Source organism: Dasypus novemcinctus, chromosome 11 (genome assembly GCF_030445035.2).
Source record: "Dasypus novemcinctus isolate mDasNov1 chromosome 11, mDasNov1.1.hap2, whole genome shotgun sequence".
NCBI lineage: Eukaryota > Metazoa > Chordata > Mammalia > Cingulata > Dasypodidae > Dasypus > Dasypus novemcinctus.
In genome coordinates, this window is record NC_080683.1 from 77,195,675 (window position 1) to 77,214,946 (window position 19,272).

General features: G+C 35.3%; 1 protein-coding gene across 6 annotated transcripts in view; it reads left to right on the forward strand.

The window, feature by feature from the left end:
* The window catches only part of GRIK2 (glutamate ionotropic receptor kainate type subunit 2), a 764,129-nt gene that overhangs the window by 623,201 nt on the left and 121,656 nt on the right, over nt 1-19,272 (forward strand). For all 6 annotated transcript variants that reach the window (XM_071218609.1, XM_058307194.2, XM_058307193.2 and 3 more), the window contains one exon: nt 2,241-2,458. In XM_071218609.1, coding sequence (XP_071074710.1) covers nt 2,241-2,458 — 218 coding nt within the window. The remainder of the gene's footprint in view (nt 1-2,240; nt 2,459-19,272) is intronic.

A 19,272-nucleotide genomic window follows, 5' to 3' on the forward strand; every position in this document is an offset into this window, starting at 1 on the left:
AGCAGGTGTTTTGAGTAGAAGACACTTTCCTTATTGTTAGTAGTTGGATTTCCCTTTCTTATATTTTGGGTCCAATTTTTTTTTTCCTCCTTAGGCTTATTCTACACTTGGAAGACAACATTGGAGTTGTCTCAAAATAGTAGAAGTGAATAAAAGCCTGTACAATGGGGCAAACATCTTTACAAGTGACATTGTGTAATATACTTCTCCCTGGCAAACTGCTAGTCCCTTGCTAATAACTGACCATAATAGTCTAGAGTGACTTGTTCTCATTATAAAGCTTGGGCCATAACAGAGAATTTTTATTTTTGCTGCCGCTTTGGAAAAGAAAATACTATTTTATCACCTATATTTCCTACAATATTTGGTGGGTTTAAGAGTTTCTGTAAATAAAATCTAAATTAGACATTAGACTAAATCTGACATCTTTGAGGAAGATGATAAATAATCCAATCAATGAAAACTCCAAATATACATTTGCTTTGCCACATATCTACTTCACTGCTGGTGGATACATGAAAGAGGAACCCATACTATTCTGGCTGATGTCCAGCTCCCCAGGAATTAGTGGGATATAGTGCTGGACATGACGTTACCTTGAGTACATGACAGTCAGCCCCGAACCAGGCTCTGATTCACAAGCCTAGGAGGTATTGCTTTAAGTTCTTGGGTAAGATATGAACTTGTGGTAATTGGGCCGTTTTTTTGTCACGTCTCCACTGTTCTTTTCTTTCCTAGTCTTGTTTGACTTTATTGGTATTGTTCTTTAAAAAACAAACATAGTAGAATAGGGCCAAAGCTGCTGATGATCTTGGGAATATTTTAGTGTTTCAGTGTCGGAGTGTGTGTCTGACAGGGCCTAGGAGCAACTACATCAGAAAGGTACTTTTTCGCTTTTTTCCTTACAGCGTGGTAGGCAGAGTCTGGAGCTGGAGTTGGCTGTCATGTCCAAGTCTGTCTGCTTTTTAAAAAATTTTGTTTGTTTGTTTGAAATTGCAAGGGTAAGATGAACTGCAGTGTAAGATGGGCTGTTTTGATATAAATATCTAGTCATGATAACACTTCTTTTCAATGTTAACATGAATAATTTATCATAATTTTCATTCCATCTAAAGATGTGTTACCTTACTGGATCAGTTATTCTATTAGCAATATGCCTGTATAGCAAAGCAGCAAAAGTATAGCCCATCTTAACTTCATGCCATTTTACTCAAGCCCTGTTAAAAATCTGGTGATTTGTGGCCTATGCATTCTTGATATGATATATATCCATAAATTTAGTATACCTTTCTTATAAAATAAACCTCACATGCTGATAAAGTCATCATTTTAACATTGAGATTGTAAATAAGGTGGTTAAACTATAATTAAAATTTAATTGATAATAGACCAGATTTAAAGATATTAGGATTTTATTTTCTAGTCTAAATTAATTAAAATTAATTATAATCAAAAGTAAAATATACTTCTTGAATCTCATTCCTATTATTAATACCATGAGCAGGCAACTCCAGCCATACATTGTCATATATATTTATGAAATATTTTTATATGTGTAAAATAAATTTGTGACAACTCAGTTATTTATTCTTATTCTTGATTCCCTTATTGAGGCTACCTATAGTGATGGGAGACACATGTTTATACACAGGAAGTAGTTTACTAGCATATTTTGAAATAAAAACTTGAATAAAAGCCTTATTATCTTAAAGAATATGTATAATTGAAATTCTTTTATTTTTATACAACAGTACATTTTTAAATGACAACATAGACATTTTGAGCTACATGCACACAAGAAATGAAATTCTACATAAAGCTTGTAAGAAATTACATAAACATATTTTTAAAAAATTTCTTCTAAAGCACATTTAATGAAGAAGAATATGTAAAACAGCACAAGTGGTTTACAAACTGGAATTCTTTTTTCTCCTTTCCAATGCTATTATTTTTTAAAAGGATTTCATCCATTAATATTTTAATTGGTTAAAAGTTCTGGGGCAGAACTTGTGCCTCCTGTCACTATACTTGGACACAAACGTCCTAGGAGATTGTTACCTGCAATTAGCCTTTGCTTTCCCCAAGGTCGTTGCTTGCTTAACTAAGCACTATCTAGGTCTACGATTTACACTTTTATTGCACAGTGATTCCATTCTGTCACTGAGACCAAAAGTATCTCATTGTTGATTGTATTCTCTGTATTCGTTTCACCTTTCCCCCCTACCCCCAATCTCTGTTAGGTTCTGAGCTCATGCCCAAAGCACTCTCCACCAGGATAGTGGGAGGCATTTGGTGGTTTTTCACACTTATCATCATTTCTTCGTATACTGCTAACTTAGCCGCATTTCTGACAGTGGAGCGCATGGAATCCCCCATTGACTCTGCTGATGATTTAGCTAAACAAACCAAGATAGAGTATGGAGCTGTGGAAGATGGTGCAACCATGACTTTCTTCAAGGTAAGTCCAAATTGTTACCTCAAATTTATGTATTAAAATGATAAATAATAAGCAAACCTTTCTCCATTCACGAATATAAGGGCAAAGCCACACTCCTATTTGTATGGAAAAATCAATAGCATAATTTTCTGTGCACAGAGTGGTATACAACTAAACATATGCTCATACAGTGCAAAACCTTTTAATACTTGAAGATGTTAAGGAGTTTTTGCTTTACAGGTATACTAATCTTTTTGGAGAAAAATCTGCTCAAAGGTAACTTTTTTTAATCAAACATGCTTATAACTTTGAATTAAAAAATAGATTAATGTATTTCTTGAAAATTGAATAATAAAAGATTCAGACTCTGCAAGCCTTAACTATTCCAGAAGGATAGAATCATTACATGTTAGAATGTTTTCTGTACATTTCTTTCTGTTGAGGAGAGGCAGGGGTTACTTGTTCAGAAGAAACCTGCAAAGAAGAAGAGAAGTAAGAACTGTTGAGAAAGGAGAAATAGTTCTTATTATCTATACAGTCATCCATCTAATATTCTGGGAAGCACAATGTCTGAAAATGGGCAGACATTGAACTTGCAGTGGTTTCCAGAAGAATAATCCTGTAGGATATTTAAATGGAAAGTGTCCAAAGTTCCTGACATAAACAGTGCCTTCTCACTTCTCTTTTCTCCTCTTTCCAGCTGATCTCACTGGGCCAGCATACTCCAGCTGGGAAGATTCCATTTTTGGGAGCTAACATCACTAGGAATTCCCTTTCTGTTTCAATAAGTATTTATGTATATTTTGTATATTGGGCAAATTGTTAGGGATAGATATTTTCCTTCAATGTCCAAAAACTGCAATTGGCAATTCAAATATGCAAAGCAGTACATTTTTATTCTTTTAAAATAATTGACTCAAGCTATAAAATAAATTATTTCATCAAGCATTTATTGATTGCCTAGTAAGTGCCAGAAACTAAACTATTCGCTGGGTATTCTATGTCAAATAATATTTAGTCCTCACTTTCAAGGGTATTGTAGTTGAAGACACCAAGGAATAAACCAACAACCATAAAACTGGGTTTTATGTGACTGTATTAGTCAGCCAAAGGGATGCTGATGTAAAGTACGAGAAACCTGTTGGCTTTTATAAGGGTATTTATTTAGTGTAAAGCTTAGTTACAAGACCCTAAAGGAGGAGTTCTTTTTTGTTCCCTGGATCTCTTTGCCAGTCAGGTGAAACCATGGACCCCTTCTAAGTCCTCACTATTCTCTGTACTATTTAATAAATATGTCACCAACATGTCCCAACAAGAACAATGTTTTTTTAAATTTTAATTCCAACTCAAGGACCCCTTAAGAAACCCCTGCCTAAAGTGTATAACTCAAGGTTGCTTTCTCACCAAAGTCAGTTGCATGTTGAAACAAGATGGTGACCAATCTCTGCCTGGTATTTCCTTCTTCTTAAGGCTCCATGGGCCCAGCTTCTTCCAATCTCAGCTGTAGGCTAGTATAGGGTTTATCTCTCAGGGCTTTCTATATCAGTCTGGTTTAGGGTTTGTTTCTTTTCAGGATTTCTCTCCTGCTTAGCTGCTCAACTGTAGACTATCATGCAAATAGCTCAGCTCTGCTCAGGCTTTAGTTATTTGGACCTTCTCTCCTCTGGCATCTATGGAGCACTCTCTCTTCCTGTGTCTTCTTTTGCATGTCTCCTTGAGTGAATGTCTGTTTATATAAGCTTACCAAGGAGGTGGGGACTCAAAAAAGTCATACCCCACTGACATGTTCAAATCAAAGCCCTAATCTTAACTTAAGTTAATCAAAGACATCTCAGCTGAATCTAATACAATCAAAGGGTATCACACCCAGAGAAATAGATTAGTTTACAAATATAATCTCTCCTTTGGAGATTTATAAATACTCTCAAACTTCCACACTCTACCCTCTAAACCCCCAGAAGACATTACAATATTCAAAAAAACCTTAAATCAGTAAAAATGCTAAGTATAAAATCACATCATAATCAGTTCATAGAAATATTGTTCATTTTAGGGCAAAGTCCTCTCTGGCTGTAGGCCTTTGAACTTACAAAACAATTGATCTGCTTCCTATATATATGGGAGTTCACCCTTTCCACAGGCTTGCCCAATGGCCATTTTCTTGGTTCCACCCTCATCAAGTATCTGGGTGGCAACCAAGCTCCAGAATTCATCCTCCAAAAACATTGAGTTGATGGCCACATATTCCCCAATCTCTGGGGTTCAATCTCAATCCCCTTAGTACAGTGAAGTGGCATCAATATTCTCCCTAATCTCTGGCATACAGACCCAACCCTCTCAGAACAGTGAGTTGGTAACCTGTCCTTCCCTTATCTGTGGGGAACAGGCCCACCCCTCTCAGATCAATGTGGTGTTGACCTCACACTCACCAACCCATGAGAAATGTGCTACGTTCTCTCTGTAGCCTGGGGTGGCAGAACTCTCCCTGAACAATGAGCTCGAACTTCCATCCTTTTCAAATGCTGGGGCAAACTCACCCTTTCCATACACATGGATGAGGTTCCTCTTTTGGCCCAATGAGATGTCTTAATTCCAGATCTCAAGCTTCCATGATTTTCCTCATAAAGCTGTCTTCCCTTACATCTCTCCCCTCTCTGTCTCTTTCAGTCCAGGCTGACAGTGGTTTTATTCATGCACCTCCAGCACAAAGCTTGTTGGTTTAGTAGGTAGGAAGCAGGGATCCAATCCATTAGACAGTAAGACTTTGCACAAGACTCTCCTGGATAATTGCATTTTCAATCCTGGTTTATAAGTTCCAAGTTTAGTTATTCCTCAAATGAGACATTATCATCTGGGGCTTGATTTCCAGAGGTGTGGAATTTCTTAAATCAGTTTCTAGTTTCTTTATGCCCAAAAATTCAGTTATCAGCTTATCTCTTTCATCTAGCATTTTACTGTAAGCTGCAAGGAGAAACCAGGCCACATTCTCTAGGCTTATTTTTTGGAAAGCTCTTCAGCTAAATGTCCAACCTTGTCCTTTTCAAATTCTGCTTTCTGTATATCATCAGGAGTCAATCTTGCTAAGTTCTCTGCAACTTTAAAATATAGATCACCTTTCCTCCAGTTACCAATAATAGTTTCATCAATTCCTTCTAAGGGCTTGTCAAAAATAACTTTAGGCTCCATATACTTAACAAGAGTCTCTTCAAAGAACTCTAGGTCTTTTTCAAGCATTTCATAATTCCTCTAAAAAACACCCTTTACCCATTTATAAAACTGTTTCAGCATTTTTGGTAATTGCAAAGCACAACCCCACTCCTGGTACTAAATTCTGTATTACTCAGCCAAAGGGGTACTGATGCAAAGTACAAGAAATCTGCCGGCTTTTATACAGGGTAATTGTTTGAGATAAAAACTTACAGTTTTACAAGGTCCCAAAGAGTCCAACTCAAGGTATCAGAAGAGGTATTTTTCACCAAAGTCAGTTGCCACATGTTGGGCAATCTCTGCCTGGTCTCTCCTTCTTTATTCTTCTTAAGGTTCCATGGGCTCAGCTTCTTCTGATCTCAGCTTTAGCCTGACATAGGTCTTGTCTCTCAGGACTTCCTGTATCAGTTTGGACTGAGCTCATTTCTTTCTGGGCTTTCTCTGCTGCTCAGCTGCTCAGCGGCAAACTATAAGGCAAATAGCTCAACTCTCCCCAAGCTTAAGCAGTTTGAGCCTTCTCTCTTCTGGCGTCTATAGCGCTCTCTCTCTTACTGTGTCTATGGAGCTCTCTCTCTTCCCATGTCTTCTTTTGTGTGTCTTCTTGAGTGAGTGTCTGTTTATATCAGACCACTAAAGGGGTAGGGATTCTACAAGAGTCTTGCCCTACCGATGTGTTTGAGTTAAAGCACTGATCTTAACATAATTTAATACAATCAAAGGTTATCACATTCAGAAGGGGTAGATTAGTTTACAAATATAATCTCTTTGGGCATTCAAAAATAATACAAACTGCCACAGTGATTTAAATAACAATTTTACCAAATAGTTATGTAGAATAATTCGGGTTCTAGAGGACATCAGATTTCCAAGGAATGAGATAGATTTGATAGTTTAATCATTGTCTGTCTCATCTTTAAATTTAAATTTTCAAAAATTTATGAAGTTTTCAAATGGTTGGGTTAAAGACATTCTTAATTGGAAAATCATTATCATTTAACCAAATTTTTTGAGTAGCCAAGTATGAATAAGGCATCCTATCTGACGCTCTTTGACAATATTAATTTCAGTTGATCAATGTTTACCAATAGAATATTTAGAGTTATTAGGATTGGTCTTTCTTATGCCACTTTGTTTTTATCTAGAAATCAGTTACTAAAAATCATTAAATGCACATAGCCAAGGAGTAAATAGGTGATATGTTTAAATATGACAATATCCACAAGACTGAAGTTGAGTTTGTCAAAGAACACAAAAATATCTTACTCAAGTGGTTTGAAACCAGAAGTGTTTATTTTTTTTCACAAGTATTATAGAGTTTTAATTTCATTTTTAGTTTCCAGAAGATTGAATAACTTTTCAAGGTGAAAATCTTCACAAATTCAAATTTTTGAGTATTTTTTCAAAGCTTTTATATACCACAAGCAAAATTTATCTTTGACAAGTCAATTCCAAAACAAATTTCTGTTTTTCTCACTTCTTTTTTAAAGCTTATTTTCTCCCTTTATATTTCCAATCTTCTGATCTTTTATATAAAAAATTCAGTTGCTATCCACAGTGTCATTTTTGCCTACCCTCACTCTTTCTTGCTACTGACTTTTATTCTTATTTTTTTCATCTCTTGTTTTTCTTTCTCACACACAAGGGTGCCTCTATGTGACAAAATTGGCATAAAACAACTTTCAATTTCCAACAGCACAGAATTTCTTTCTTTAGTATTGAAGCCTTCTGGAATTTACCATAGTCAGAGTAAAAACCACACAGTGATAATTGCAAAGTTTAAAATTACCTTATGTTGTCAATTTTATCACATAGTGAATTCTTATTTTTTAAATTAGTAAAGTCAATATATTAAATGTTGATTTTTCTTTAGTTATTTTAGGCTCACCGTAGATAAGAGTAATTTCAAATTCATATTTTGCTTGCTAAACTAAGTATTTATTCTAGCCATAGGTATGAAATTAAAATCCCTAACAATCTGGAATTCAAACAATTGCCTGCTTGTTTTGAAACTCCACAATGAACAAGGGACAATTGTATGTAGTCTATTTATATTTCATACCATTCTTTTATTTTGTAATTAACAGTAACACATGCAAACACTCTAGGAAGCACCCTTAAACTATTGACTTCTAAAGGACTTGCAATATTGATTTTACTAATTTAACAAGACCCTGCTGTTAGCTAATTGTTTTGGAATGCTCAGTTCCAGAAAATTATTCTAAAGAGTGGTATAGTTTTGTTACTGCAAAGAAAAGCTGGCTCAAAACTCTTGGCCTTAAAGAAGATAAGTCTTCAGTATTGCAAGACACAGACAGTGATTAGCTATTCTATATCATCAACTAATTCGATTTCCAATGAACATACTTAACTTTAACCATTGAGCTCATAGGTATATTGTTTTCAAGAAGTTCTTTCTTCTTTCCCTCTGTATCAATTACATTCCCCACATGTTCTCCTTAGTGGTAAATGTAAACTTGTCAACCTGACTAGCAAAATAATTCAAAATCCAACAGATATTAGTTTTCCAGTGTTATTCCATGTAAGCAAATGGTAAATTGTATGATACTGTAATAGATTCTCAATCATATTTAGATAATAAAATATTTGATGGCATGAGGGTTTTATTGAAAACAATAATGACAAATACTGGAATAATGGAAACCTCCTTAGAATCTTGGAATTTGTTATACTAGAGATGAATTCTTACCCCAGGGCTAAATGCTATATAAAACATTACCAAGCAACAAACATATCTGTTTTGGCGAGCTAAGCTGCTCAAAGCAGTTATCATGAAATGCATTCATTGGCTTTTCACAATGGGAATTTAGTAGCTTACAATTTTATAGTTTTGAGACCATGAAAATGTCCAAATCACGGCATCATCAAGACAATGTGTTCTTCCTAAAGACCAGTACATGGCAATCCTGGATTCCTCTGTCACATGGCTCATCTTTCCCTTCTCCTCCAAGTCTTCTTGCTTTCAGTTTCTTGCTTCTGTGGCTCTCTCTTTCTATATTCATCCTGTTTAAAAAGGATCCCAGTAAAATGATTCAGACCCACCCTGGACCATTGCCTTAACTGAAGTAACCTTATCAAAAGGTCTTTCTTACAATAGGTTTACACACAAATGAATGAATTTGCTTTAAGAACTGATTTTCTGGAGTACATAGAGTTTCAAACCACCATAAATCTTTCTTTCCCAAGAAGTATAAAAATCAGAAGAAATGACAGATAAAGATTATATGTTCAAAAATAACTCAGCTGTAGCTTATAGATTTTATGGTCTCTTTTGAGAATCCTTGTGCTGTCAAAGTAAGTCATGGGTTTCACAAAATGTTGCTGAATAACTTTGTCTTTATACAACCCATGACTTGGGTTTTCCAGTTTCCTCAACTTCTTTGTCTGGGCTTGTTCTTTCTGAAATATCTGAATTTTGCATGTGTACTTGATATAGTTCATAAGAAAAAAATGACAAAGGAGAAACATGTCCTCTTCTTGTATGGTTATTAAAACGCTGGCAAATATTGGATGAAAATTTAAGTGGCATCACATTTCTAAAGCAAATTGCTTAATTCTGCTGAAGACATCGAGCCTACTTTTCAGAATAGTTTTTTGAGTGAAGATGATTGTGGAATCAGATAAACCTGAGCATAATTCCCAGCTCACCACCCGTTGGCTGTATTTGGACAGGACACTGGCTCTTCTAAACCTCTGAGTGTTCATTTCTATTGAAATGAATAAACAGGAACATTCTCAAAATACGATTGAATATTAAATGGAAGTGCTACATGTTTTGCCAAGCATATAGAGCTTGTTAAATGTGAGATATTAGCATTATTAGAATGCATGGCTAATTAAAACTGCAGAATTTAGAATGATTTTATACATGGTCTAACAAATTATGTTTAAGTGACTCTCAATTGGATAAGTAAGTTTTAAAAATAACTTCTAAAATAAATCATATTATATTTCTCTGACTTACATTGCTTCATTATTCTTATTGTTGTCATGAAGAAGGTATAATTTGGTAAGTAGAGTAGTAACTACATCTCTGAAACAGTTTTAGAAGGTCTTTTCATGACTATGTATTTGAACTGGTAGACCGAAACCAGTTTTGGTATGTCAAAACTCAGTTAAAGAGACCTTTAAAAAATCCTTAACATACAATATTTCCATTCTTTATTTTAATTTTTTTAACCTAGTGAGTATGGTGTCCTAATGTAGCCAGAGTTACCATGCATCTTATACTCTTGATTATATGATATGAATGTTCAGTCGTATGACATCAAATTTTCAATAAATAATTATTGATCACCTTTCATGTGACAGGAATTATGTTAAACTTCAGAGATATATCCTACATCTCCAAGCACATCCCAAGACCTATCCATTATATCTTCTATATATTTCCCTATTTCCATCACTACTATGCTCGTACAGATCAGTGTTACCTGTGTCTAGGGTTTTGCAATAATGATTTAACTTTCATTTTTTCCCAATTTTGCTCCTATTGCTCTCTATACGCTAAAATACACATCTGATCAGTTCAGGCTTTTGCTTAAAGTCCTCCAAAATTTACTCACATTTGTTTTAGGATTAGAACTCAAGTCCTTAGCAGGTTTGCAAATAACACCATGATTGGCCACTTGCTCACACACTCTGATCTTCAGTCAAAATGGTTTGGTTTTAGTCCTATAATGCAGCTTGCACTTGTTCAGATTCATCACAGTCAATGATCTCTTTTTTTTTATTTAATTTTTATTTTTTATTTATCCCCTCCCCCTTTCCCCCCACCCCCACCCCGCAGCTTGTTTGCTGTCTGCTCTCTATATCCATTCACTGTGCATTCTTCTGCTTGTCTGCTTGTCTCCATTTGTTACTTCATCTTGCTGCACCAGCTCTCTGTGGGCATGGACTTTCCGCTCTCCATGGACACAGGCCATCAGCTCTCTGCAAGTGTGGGCCATCAGCTCTCTGTGAGCACAAGCCAGCTTGTCTTCACAAGGAGGCCCTGGGATGCAAACCCAGGGCCTCCCATATGGTAGATGCGAGGCCAATTGATTGCGCCACAGCCACTTCCCTATGATCTCTTTTCATATCTGCTCTTTCTTATCACCTTTACTTGTGATATTTTCCTAATTTATGTTTCACTTGCTGCATGAAAACGTTCCTGACCCTGCTCCTACCCAAATCTATCTAGTCTGGGTAAGATGCTCTTTCTTTGTGTTCTCTGAGCATCTTTATTTCTGTTATCATTAAATTATCACTCCAAACTATATTTGCTTGATTCCTCAATGTTTTCACATTACACTAAACACATAGGGAGTCATAATTCATAATTGTATCTCTAGCACAGAATTTGCATAAGGTTGAAGCATTATTATTTATTGCCACCATAATGTTGCTTAACAAACAACAAAGACTCTCAGTGACATAAAACATAAACATTATTTAATTTACAAGTCACCTGTCCTAATCCTAGGAACTTGGGGGCCCAGAAGTTTTTCTGCATTTTGAACAGATGCAGTTTCCTACACTTGATGTTGACAATGCTTTTAATACAACTTCACCTAAACCTTTGTGGCTTTTCTATGTATCCAGCAGAGTCAACTGCATACTATAAAAAAATACACCTAAAATTCTTTTTAAGATATGCTTTTCCCTAGACTTAATCATTTTACTTTGGGCTACAGTTCTTTGTCCAGGTGAAATCATCTATAGTACACTGGATTAATTTTTTCAGAGGTCTTAAAAAAGCATCTCAATATAAAGTGCTTAATGTGATCTTTACCCGGAGGCCATGTTGAAAGAATTTTAAGTATATTTTACTGCTTGATAGACTGGACTGGAGATAAGAAATATTTTTATTATCCAACTTTGCAAGTCTAACCTCTCTCTATATAATCTCTCTAAATTCTCCTTGCAAACTGGCCAGTTCTCTTTAAATTATTTCCCTTTCTCCTTCTTCACGTCCTCTTCCTCCTTCTTATTAGCAGCATGACTGTTATTATTTTAACTCTTCTCTTTTTTGCACTAGGATATTTGTATTAGTCAGTCAAAGGGGTGCTGATGCAAAATACCAGAAATTGGTTGGTTTTTATAAAGGGTATTTATTTGAGGTAGGAGCTTACAGATACCAGGCCATAAAGCATAAGTTACTTCCCTCAACAAAGTCTATTTTCATGTGTTGGAGCAAAATGGCTGCCGACATGTGTAAGGGTTCAGGATTCCTGGGTTTTTCCCTTCCTGGACCTTGCTTCTCTTTCCTCTGTGTGCTTACTTCCTGGGGCTCCAGCTTAAGTCTTCAGCATCAAACTCCAACATCAAAACTCCAAAAGCCTCAACTCTATCCTTTTCCATGGCTGTTATCTGTGAGTCCCCACCTACTAAGGGGCAGGGACTCAACACCCTAATGACTTGGCCCACCCAAAATCCTAATCATAACTCAATCATGAACAGGTACAGACCAAATTACAAAAATAATCCCATATCTATTTTTGGGATTCATAACTATATCAAACTGCTATAATATCTTATGACTTAAAAGCTGACACTTTGAACATTCAGTGATTTATTTGTACATCTCTTTGACCAAATACTATTTGTGCATTTCATATTTCCACATTACTATAAGACACATTTACAAAATTATTTTGCCCTATAATCACAATTTCTCATTTTAGTCTCCTCTGATTTCATCATTATCTGTTACATGTGTGCCCTAAATCAATGCTACATGTTTAGAACTTATTTATGGCAACAACTCACTTGTGTTATCAAATTCTGTATAGTTATCCATCAGCACAATAACTGTTGCATTCATTTTTGGAATACCTATGACAGTGGGTTTTAGGAAGAATGTGTGATTACTCACAGAATTTTATTTTGTAGAAAACTAAAATGTTTCTTTAAAATCAAAGTGTATTCTAAATATCACCTCATTAATCTTCACAGCATCCCCTAAGGAAAGTATGAAGCGATTATCATTATATTAATTTAACAGGTGAGGAAACTGGGCCATGGAGAGGTTAAATGACTTACTAATTATGAAAGCAATAACCAAGGGACTTACACTCTCAACAATAAAAGTAATAGCCAAAGATGTCAGGGTACAAATGTCACCACTCAAGAGTCCAGTGGTTCTTTTTTGCTTACCCATAGAAGTTCAACTCTTTGATCATCTTAAGTTTCTAAAACATTTGACTTAAACCATTGGAGACAGATACAGCTATAACATGTATTTTTATAGACTGCCAGTTATTCTGATATTATCAGTTTAATGATCTTTTAATATTAAGTTATTCTGGGATGGCAGTATAGGTTTTGATGTCTGAATGACTAGTGTAGTGGCCTGCAGTGAATTTTTTTTTGAAAGCTTGAGTGAGTCCTACTCCTTAAATGTCAGGAGAACAAAAGTCATTTTCAAAGTGATGGGAAGAATGTAAAGGGTTGGTAGTTTACTGCATGTGCTTAACAAATGGATTTGAAGACATACTATTCATTAGATTTCACATATATTTTGATTTGTGCAAAACAATTTTTGTTGCTTTTATTAAAAATAGTGGTGGTAATGCAATCATAATACATTTATTATGAAGAGATCTGCCTATTAGAAAAGGAAATTCTGAAAATGGCATCTATCATGTATTTTCACATTCAAAAGTGTTTTCTGAAATGAATGTTTTCCTTTTGCTATATTTCTGGTAAAATATTATAAAGGTTCCATTTTGCATATATAGAAATTTGACTTTAACAAAAGTGTTTTTAAAGATGAAAAAGTTCATCTAAAATTATTTTCAAAGTTTAGATCTGTTTAATGTCCAGGTCTTTTTCTTGAGATGATTTTCATACTTTATATAGCAAATTCTATGGTTAAGTATGGCCACCAAAGAGAAAAGCTTCGATAATTACTGGTAAGCAAATGAAAAGAAATTAGATTATTTTATTGTGTACCATATGTACTATTACACACATCTAATCATTTTCCACTATGATCCAGAAATAATTCTTTGAAAATATGATAGTTAGAAATTCTCTGTGTGTTTTAGTTTACTTGTTGCTAAAGCCAATGCCGTGCAATGGGTTGGGTTAACCAATTCGCATTTATTGGCTCACAGTTTTGAGGCTAGAAGAAGCCCAAAATCAAAGCATTATCAAGAAAAAACTTTCTTTGTATAGACTGGTGGTCTGGGCTGGCTGTCAGTGATCTTTGGTCCTTGATTTCTCTGTGAGATGGCAATGCACATGGAGGCCTCTCCTATCTTTACTGGGTTCTATTGGCTTCTGCCTCTGTCTCTTTCTCTCTTTGTGACCTTCCTTATAAGACTTTTAGAAATAGGACTTATTTCTAGATTTACCCTAGGCCATACATTATCTGCATTTACATCATCAAAAATCCTATTTATAAGAGTTCACACCCACAGTAATGGATTAATTTTAAGAAAATGTTATTAGGGGGATATATCTCCAAGCCATCGTACTGTGTAACCTCTGTAAGTACAAGGATGATTTCTTAAGTACTTGCTTATGTCAGAGTTTCCCTGTTTATTTAGGTGCTACTAATTTGTCATATAAGTTTAATTTCAGGTCATTTTTATTTACGTGGAGTCAACTTAGTACTTAATACTGACACTCCCTTTTCTCCTAAATAATTTAGTAAAAGAAGGACTCAAACTTCAGCTTTGGGTCTCAGATAGATGATATTGTTTCTGTTCCTGGGAAGCTATTTTAAAGTCTAAATGTTAACTTGAGCTTAGGTATGTTGATAGTAATGACTCAATTTTTGAGTAAAATTATTTTTGATTTGTTCACGCTCTGGATCTCTGTCTGTATTGTCAAAAGAACCTGAATCACCAGTAATGATCAGTAATCCATAAAGTGGGTTCATTGAAAGAGAAACTGCTCAAGCAGGGAAATCTGAAACTGAAATAAGAGTCTCAAATGTAATATGAGACTCTTATAAACGCAATTGGCTTGTAAAGGCAATTAGGGAATTTCCAGAGAGAAAGTTAAAATAATTAGTTGATATTTAATTTTTTTATTACAAAGGATGGTTTTATAAAATGGGGAATGATCCCAGATTGGTTATTACAGTGTACTCGTCTATTTCTGATAGGTTATCTCTACCAAACAGAAACCAGCTTATTTTTAATTTTTGCTTAAGCTGCAACTTCTACAGCCTGTTTAGTTTTTGTCTTTCTTTCCCTCCCTCCCTCCCTCCCTCACATCTTCCCTCCCTCCCTCCCTTTCTTCCTTCCTTTTCTTTCTTTTTATAAAGTCCCAACTTTTCTTTGTAACTCTAAAAATTCTCTGTCACTTCTCAGAGTAAGGGATTGCTCCCAGCAACACTGATATAAGCAGTTAACTTCTTGTACTCAACAGTGTGCATCTTGAATTCCGCACCACTGCCCAGCAAATATCAGGATACTGAATATTTGATCAAAGTATCCAAATTGAGCACTGCTTCAACGTATGGGCCAAATCTCATCTATCTATCAAAGCGGCCTACTGGCTAGCATGTGTGTCTAATGCAAATACAGTCCTGTCCATGGCAGGCAGTCATACTACTCTGATAAAAAAAAGTCTTCATTTTCATGTAACTTCTCTTTTTTCAAGGGACGGAATCATCATTTGACCTATTTGGGTATGACATGTACTAAGTTTTAAAAATCCTTAAAAACACCCATTTGTTTAAGTCAGTAGTTCTCAACTTGACTCAACATTAGAATATTTGAATTGCCTGGGAGCATTTAGAGACCACTGATAACCAGGCAACTCTCCAGTGAATTAATTCAAAATCTCTTGAGGTAGGGTACCATGCATCTGTAATTTTTAAAAAAACATCCTCAAGGGAAGCAGATTTGGCAAAAATGGGAGGTCCAAGGTTCAAACCCAGGGCCTCCTGACCCATGTGGTGGGCTGGCCCACGCGCAGTGCTGATAGGCACAAGGAGTGCTGTGCCACACAGGGGTGTCCCCCACATAGGGGAGCCCCACATGCAAGGAGTGCACCCCATTAGGAAAGCTGCCCCATATGAAAGAAGTACAGCCTGCCCAGGAGTGGTGCCCCACACCTGGAGAGCTGATGCAGCAAGATGACACAACGGAAGAGACACAGATTCCCGGTGTTGCTGACAAGAATATAAGTAGACACAGAAGAACACACAGCGAATGAACACAGAGAGGAGACAACACGGGTGGGGGGGGGGGAAGAAGGAGAGAGAAATAAATAAAAAATAAGTCTTTTAAAAAAAAGAGTGCAATGGAGAGATTAAACCTAGACATCAATCACTTAAAACAACCAAATAAACCATCCTCAAGTGATTCTACTGTGAGGCAATGTCAATTTATTTTGGGATTTAAGTAATCCCTTAATTCATTGGCATCAATAAAATAATAAATGACCATATCTACTTGAGCTGTCAATTTCGTATTAGGGTGGACACTTTTCTTTTTCTGAAAGCCAAAGCATAAATGGTAGACTAAGACATGAAACAATGACAGACATTCTGAACAGATTCTTATTTCTTTCAAGTTATCTACATGAATTGTATCTGCAGCCTTTTCCACACAGATTTGCTGAGAGTCAATAATCTAATAATCTAATATCTATCAATCTGACACTATTCCGAGAGGCCCTGAAAAGGCCCAACAGCATGAGAATTGCCATATAGGGGGTTGGAGGAAATAAGACCCTTATCATTTCCCAGAGAGAAGTCAGTGTATGAATTCTGATTTTTATTTGTGTCTTAGAGTAAAGTTAAAAACACGTATAGTCTATGGAATTTAGGGAATGAGTATGATCTTACTCTTCTGTATTAGTCTACCAAAGGGGTGCTGATGCAAAGTACCAGAAATCTGTTGGCTTTTATAAAGGGTATTTATTTGGAATGAAAGCTTACAGTTACAAGGCCCTAAAGAGTCCAAATCAAGGCTGCTTTCTCACCAAAGTCAGCTGCCACATGTTGAAGCAAGATGTTTGCTGATAACTGCGAAAGTTCATCCTTTCCTTCAGCTGCTTCTTTCTTTCAGCCGCAGGCTGGCACAGGACTTGACTCTCATGGCTTCTTCTCTCTCCTGGCACAGGGCTTACATCTTTCTGGGCTTTCTATATCAATCTCAGCTCTCTTCCTGAGGTCAGCTGCAAACTATCAGTTGAATGGCTCATCTCTCCCTGGGCCCCAGAATAAAAAATGACAGAGCTTCTCTTCTTGTTTGTCTTCATGAGTGAGTGTCCGTTTATATAGACCCATCAAGGTACAGAACTCAATCTGAGTTACTTCTTACTGACATAGCCCAGTGAGAAACCCTAAATCGATTTTATCAAGTGAAATTAATCAGAGGGCCCTCACTGAATTTAATACAATCAAAGGGTATCACAGCTAGAGGAATATATTAGTTTACAAAATATAATCTTTCTCTATCTTGGGATTCATAAATAATCTCATACTGTCACAACTTTGTAATCCTTTATTGCAAGGGTGGAGAGGAAATTAGGGAAGAGACTCATAAGGGGACATAGAATTCTGAATGGGGTGAACATGTGTTTTCATGTTTGATGGAGTACCCTACTCTATATGTTTTTGTTTCTAAGCAATAGTTTTGAAATTTGAAATTTACACTCATATGGTTTCCTTACTTGAGCTTATTTACTATCTCATAGTATTTGGTGAACTACTGCCATTCCTTTCTCTGTTGTAAAAAGAGAGAAAAAGAGAGGAAACAAAAAACTAAAAAGCTGCACTTATATTAACAAATTGGGGTAAATTATTACACAATTCCAATTTCTAATTCTTTGTATCACTTGAGAAATCCCTTAATACCACTCTGTAGATCAAAACTGAAACAAAAGGGTCCTTAAAAATAGTATTCTTTCTACTTGAATGATAGAAAACTTGATATATTTAGGTTTCCAAGCCGAAAGCTGCTCTTGCTAACTTGCTGGCTAGTCACTAAATGGGAAAGAATTCTATGGTTATTTAAAATAAAAAGAAACTTTATTTTGAATTTTGTGTTCGTTTCATTATTTAAGTATGTGGATAATCTCCATTTACCAGTTTAATTTTTCTGCATACTTAAATGAATGTAACAATACTTAAAGCTTTATGTGACTGATCACAAATGTATCTTGAGCATTCAGTTTGGTGACTAATATTACTAGAACTTTCATCTGTTTTGGTTGAAGTGTTTCTAATTTTTTATCGGACACGATTTCAAATTATAGAAAAGAAATATACCAGCCAAGATTTTTATAGCCATATGATTTTTCTAAATCTCCCAAATTGTTTGTTTGTTTGTTTATTTATTGGTCTATCTCTCTGTATTAGAGAACTTGTTACTTTACAGAGCAATAATGGATCAAAAAAAGTATTCCCATTTGGGGTATTTTTATGATTATACTATTAACTATAGTCCATGGTTTAACTTAGGGTTCACTGTTTGTGTAGTATAGTTCCATGGATTTTTAAAAAAAATTATTCTGTTTTCATATATATGATCCAACAATTTCCCTTTTAATCACATTCAGATATACAAATTTCAGCACTGTTAATTGTTCACAATGTTGTCCTACCATCACCATCATCTATTACTAAAACATTTCCATCATTCCAAGTAGGAACCCTGTACATTTTTAACCTTAACTTCTTATTCCCTATCCCTTCCCCATACCCTGGTAACCTATATTTCAGATTCTGACTTTATGAGTTTGCTTATTCTAATCTATGAGTTTGAAATTCTAATCCAAATCAGTAAGATAGTACAATATTTGAACTTTCATGTCTGGCTTGTTTCATGCAATTTGATGTCATCAAGATTCTTCCAACTTATCACATGTATCAGAACTTCATTCCTTTTCATGACTCGTTAGTGCTCCATTGTATGTATATATCATATTGTAAATATCCATACACTGGTCAATGGAAAATTTAGGTTGTATCCATCTTTTGGCAATTGCTAGTAATGTCACTATGAACAATGGTGTGCAAATATCTGTTGGAATCCATGCTTTCAATTATTTTGGATATACACCTAATAGTGGGATTGCCAAGTCAATGGTAATTCTATGCTTAGCTTTCTCAGCAGATGCACAATATGACATCGCCCCAGCAAAGGAAAGTATTCTTATTTCTCCACATCCTCCCCAACGTTTCCTTTCCTTTCTTTTTTTAATAACAACCATTCTAATAAGGATGAAATGCCTTCTCATTGTGGTTATGATTTGCATTTCCCTGATGGCTAATGATGGTTTTAGCTATTTGTGTATCTTCTTGGGAAAGATATCTATTCAAGTCTTTTGCCCAATTTTATTGAGATTGTCTTTTTTGTTGTCAATTTGAACAATTTTTTATATATGCTGTATATTAAACTTTTATCAGGTTTCCAAATATTTTTCCCCTATCCCTTTTCATGATAAAGTCCTTTAAGGTGCAAAAGTTCTTAATTTTGGAGAAGTCTCATCTATTTTTTATTTGTTGCTTGTGCTTTGGATATAAAGTCTAAGAAATTATTGCCAAACGAAAGTTTCTGAAGATGCTTTCCCACATTTTTTTCAATGAGTTTTGTAGTTCTGTCTTTTATGTTTAGGTTTTTGATCCATTTTGAGTCAACATTTGTATTTGGTATGAGAAA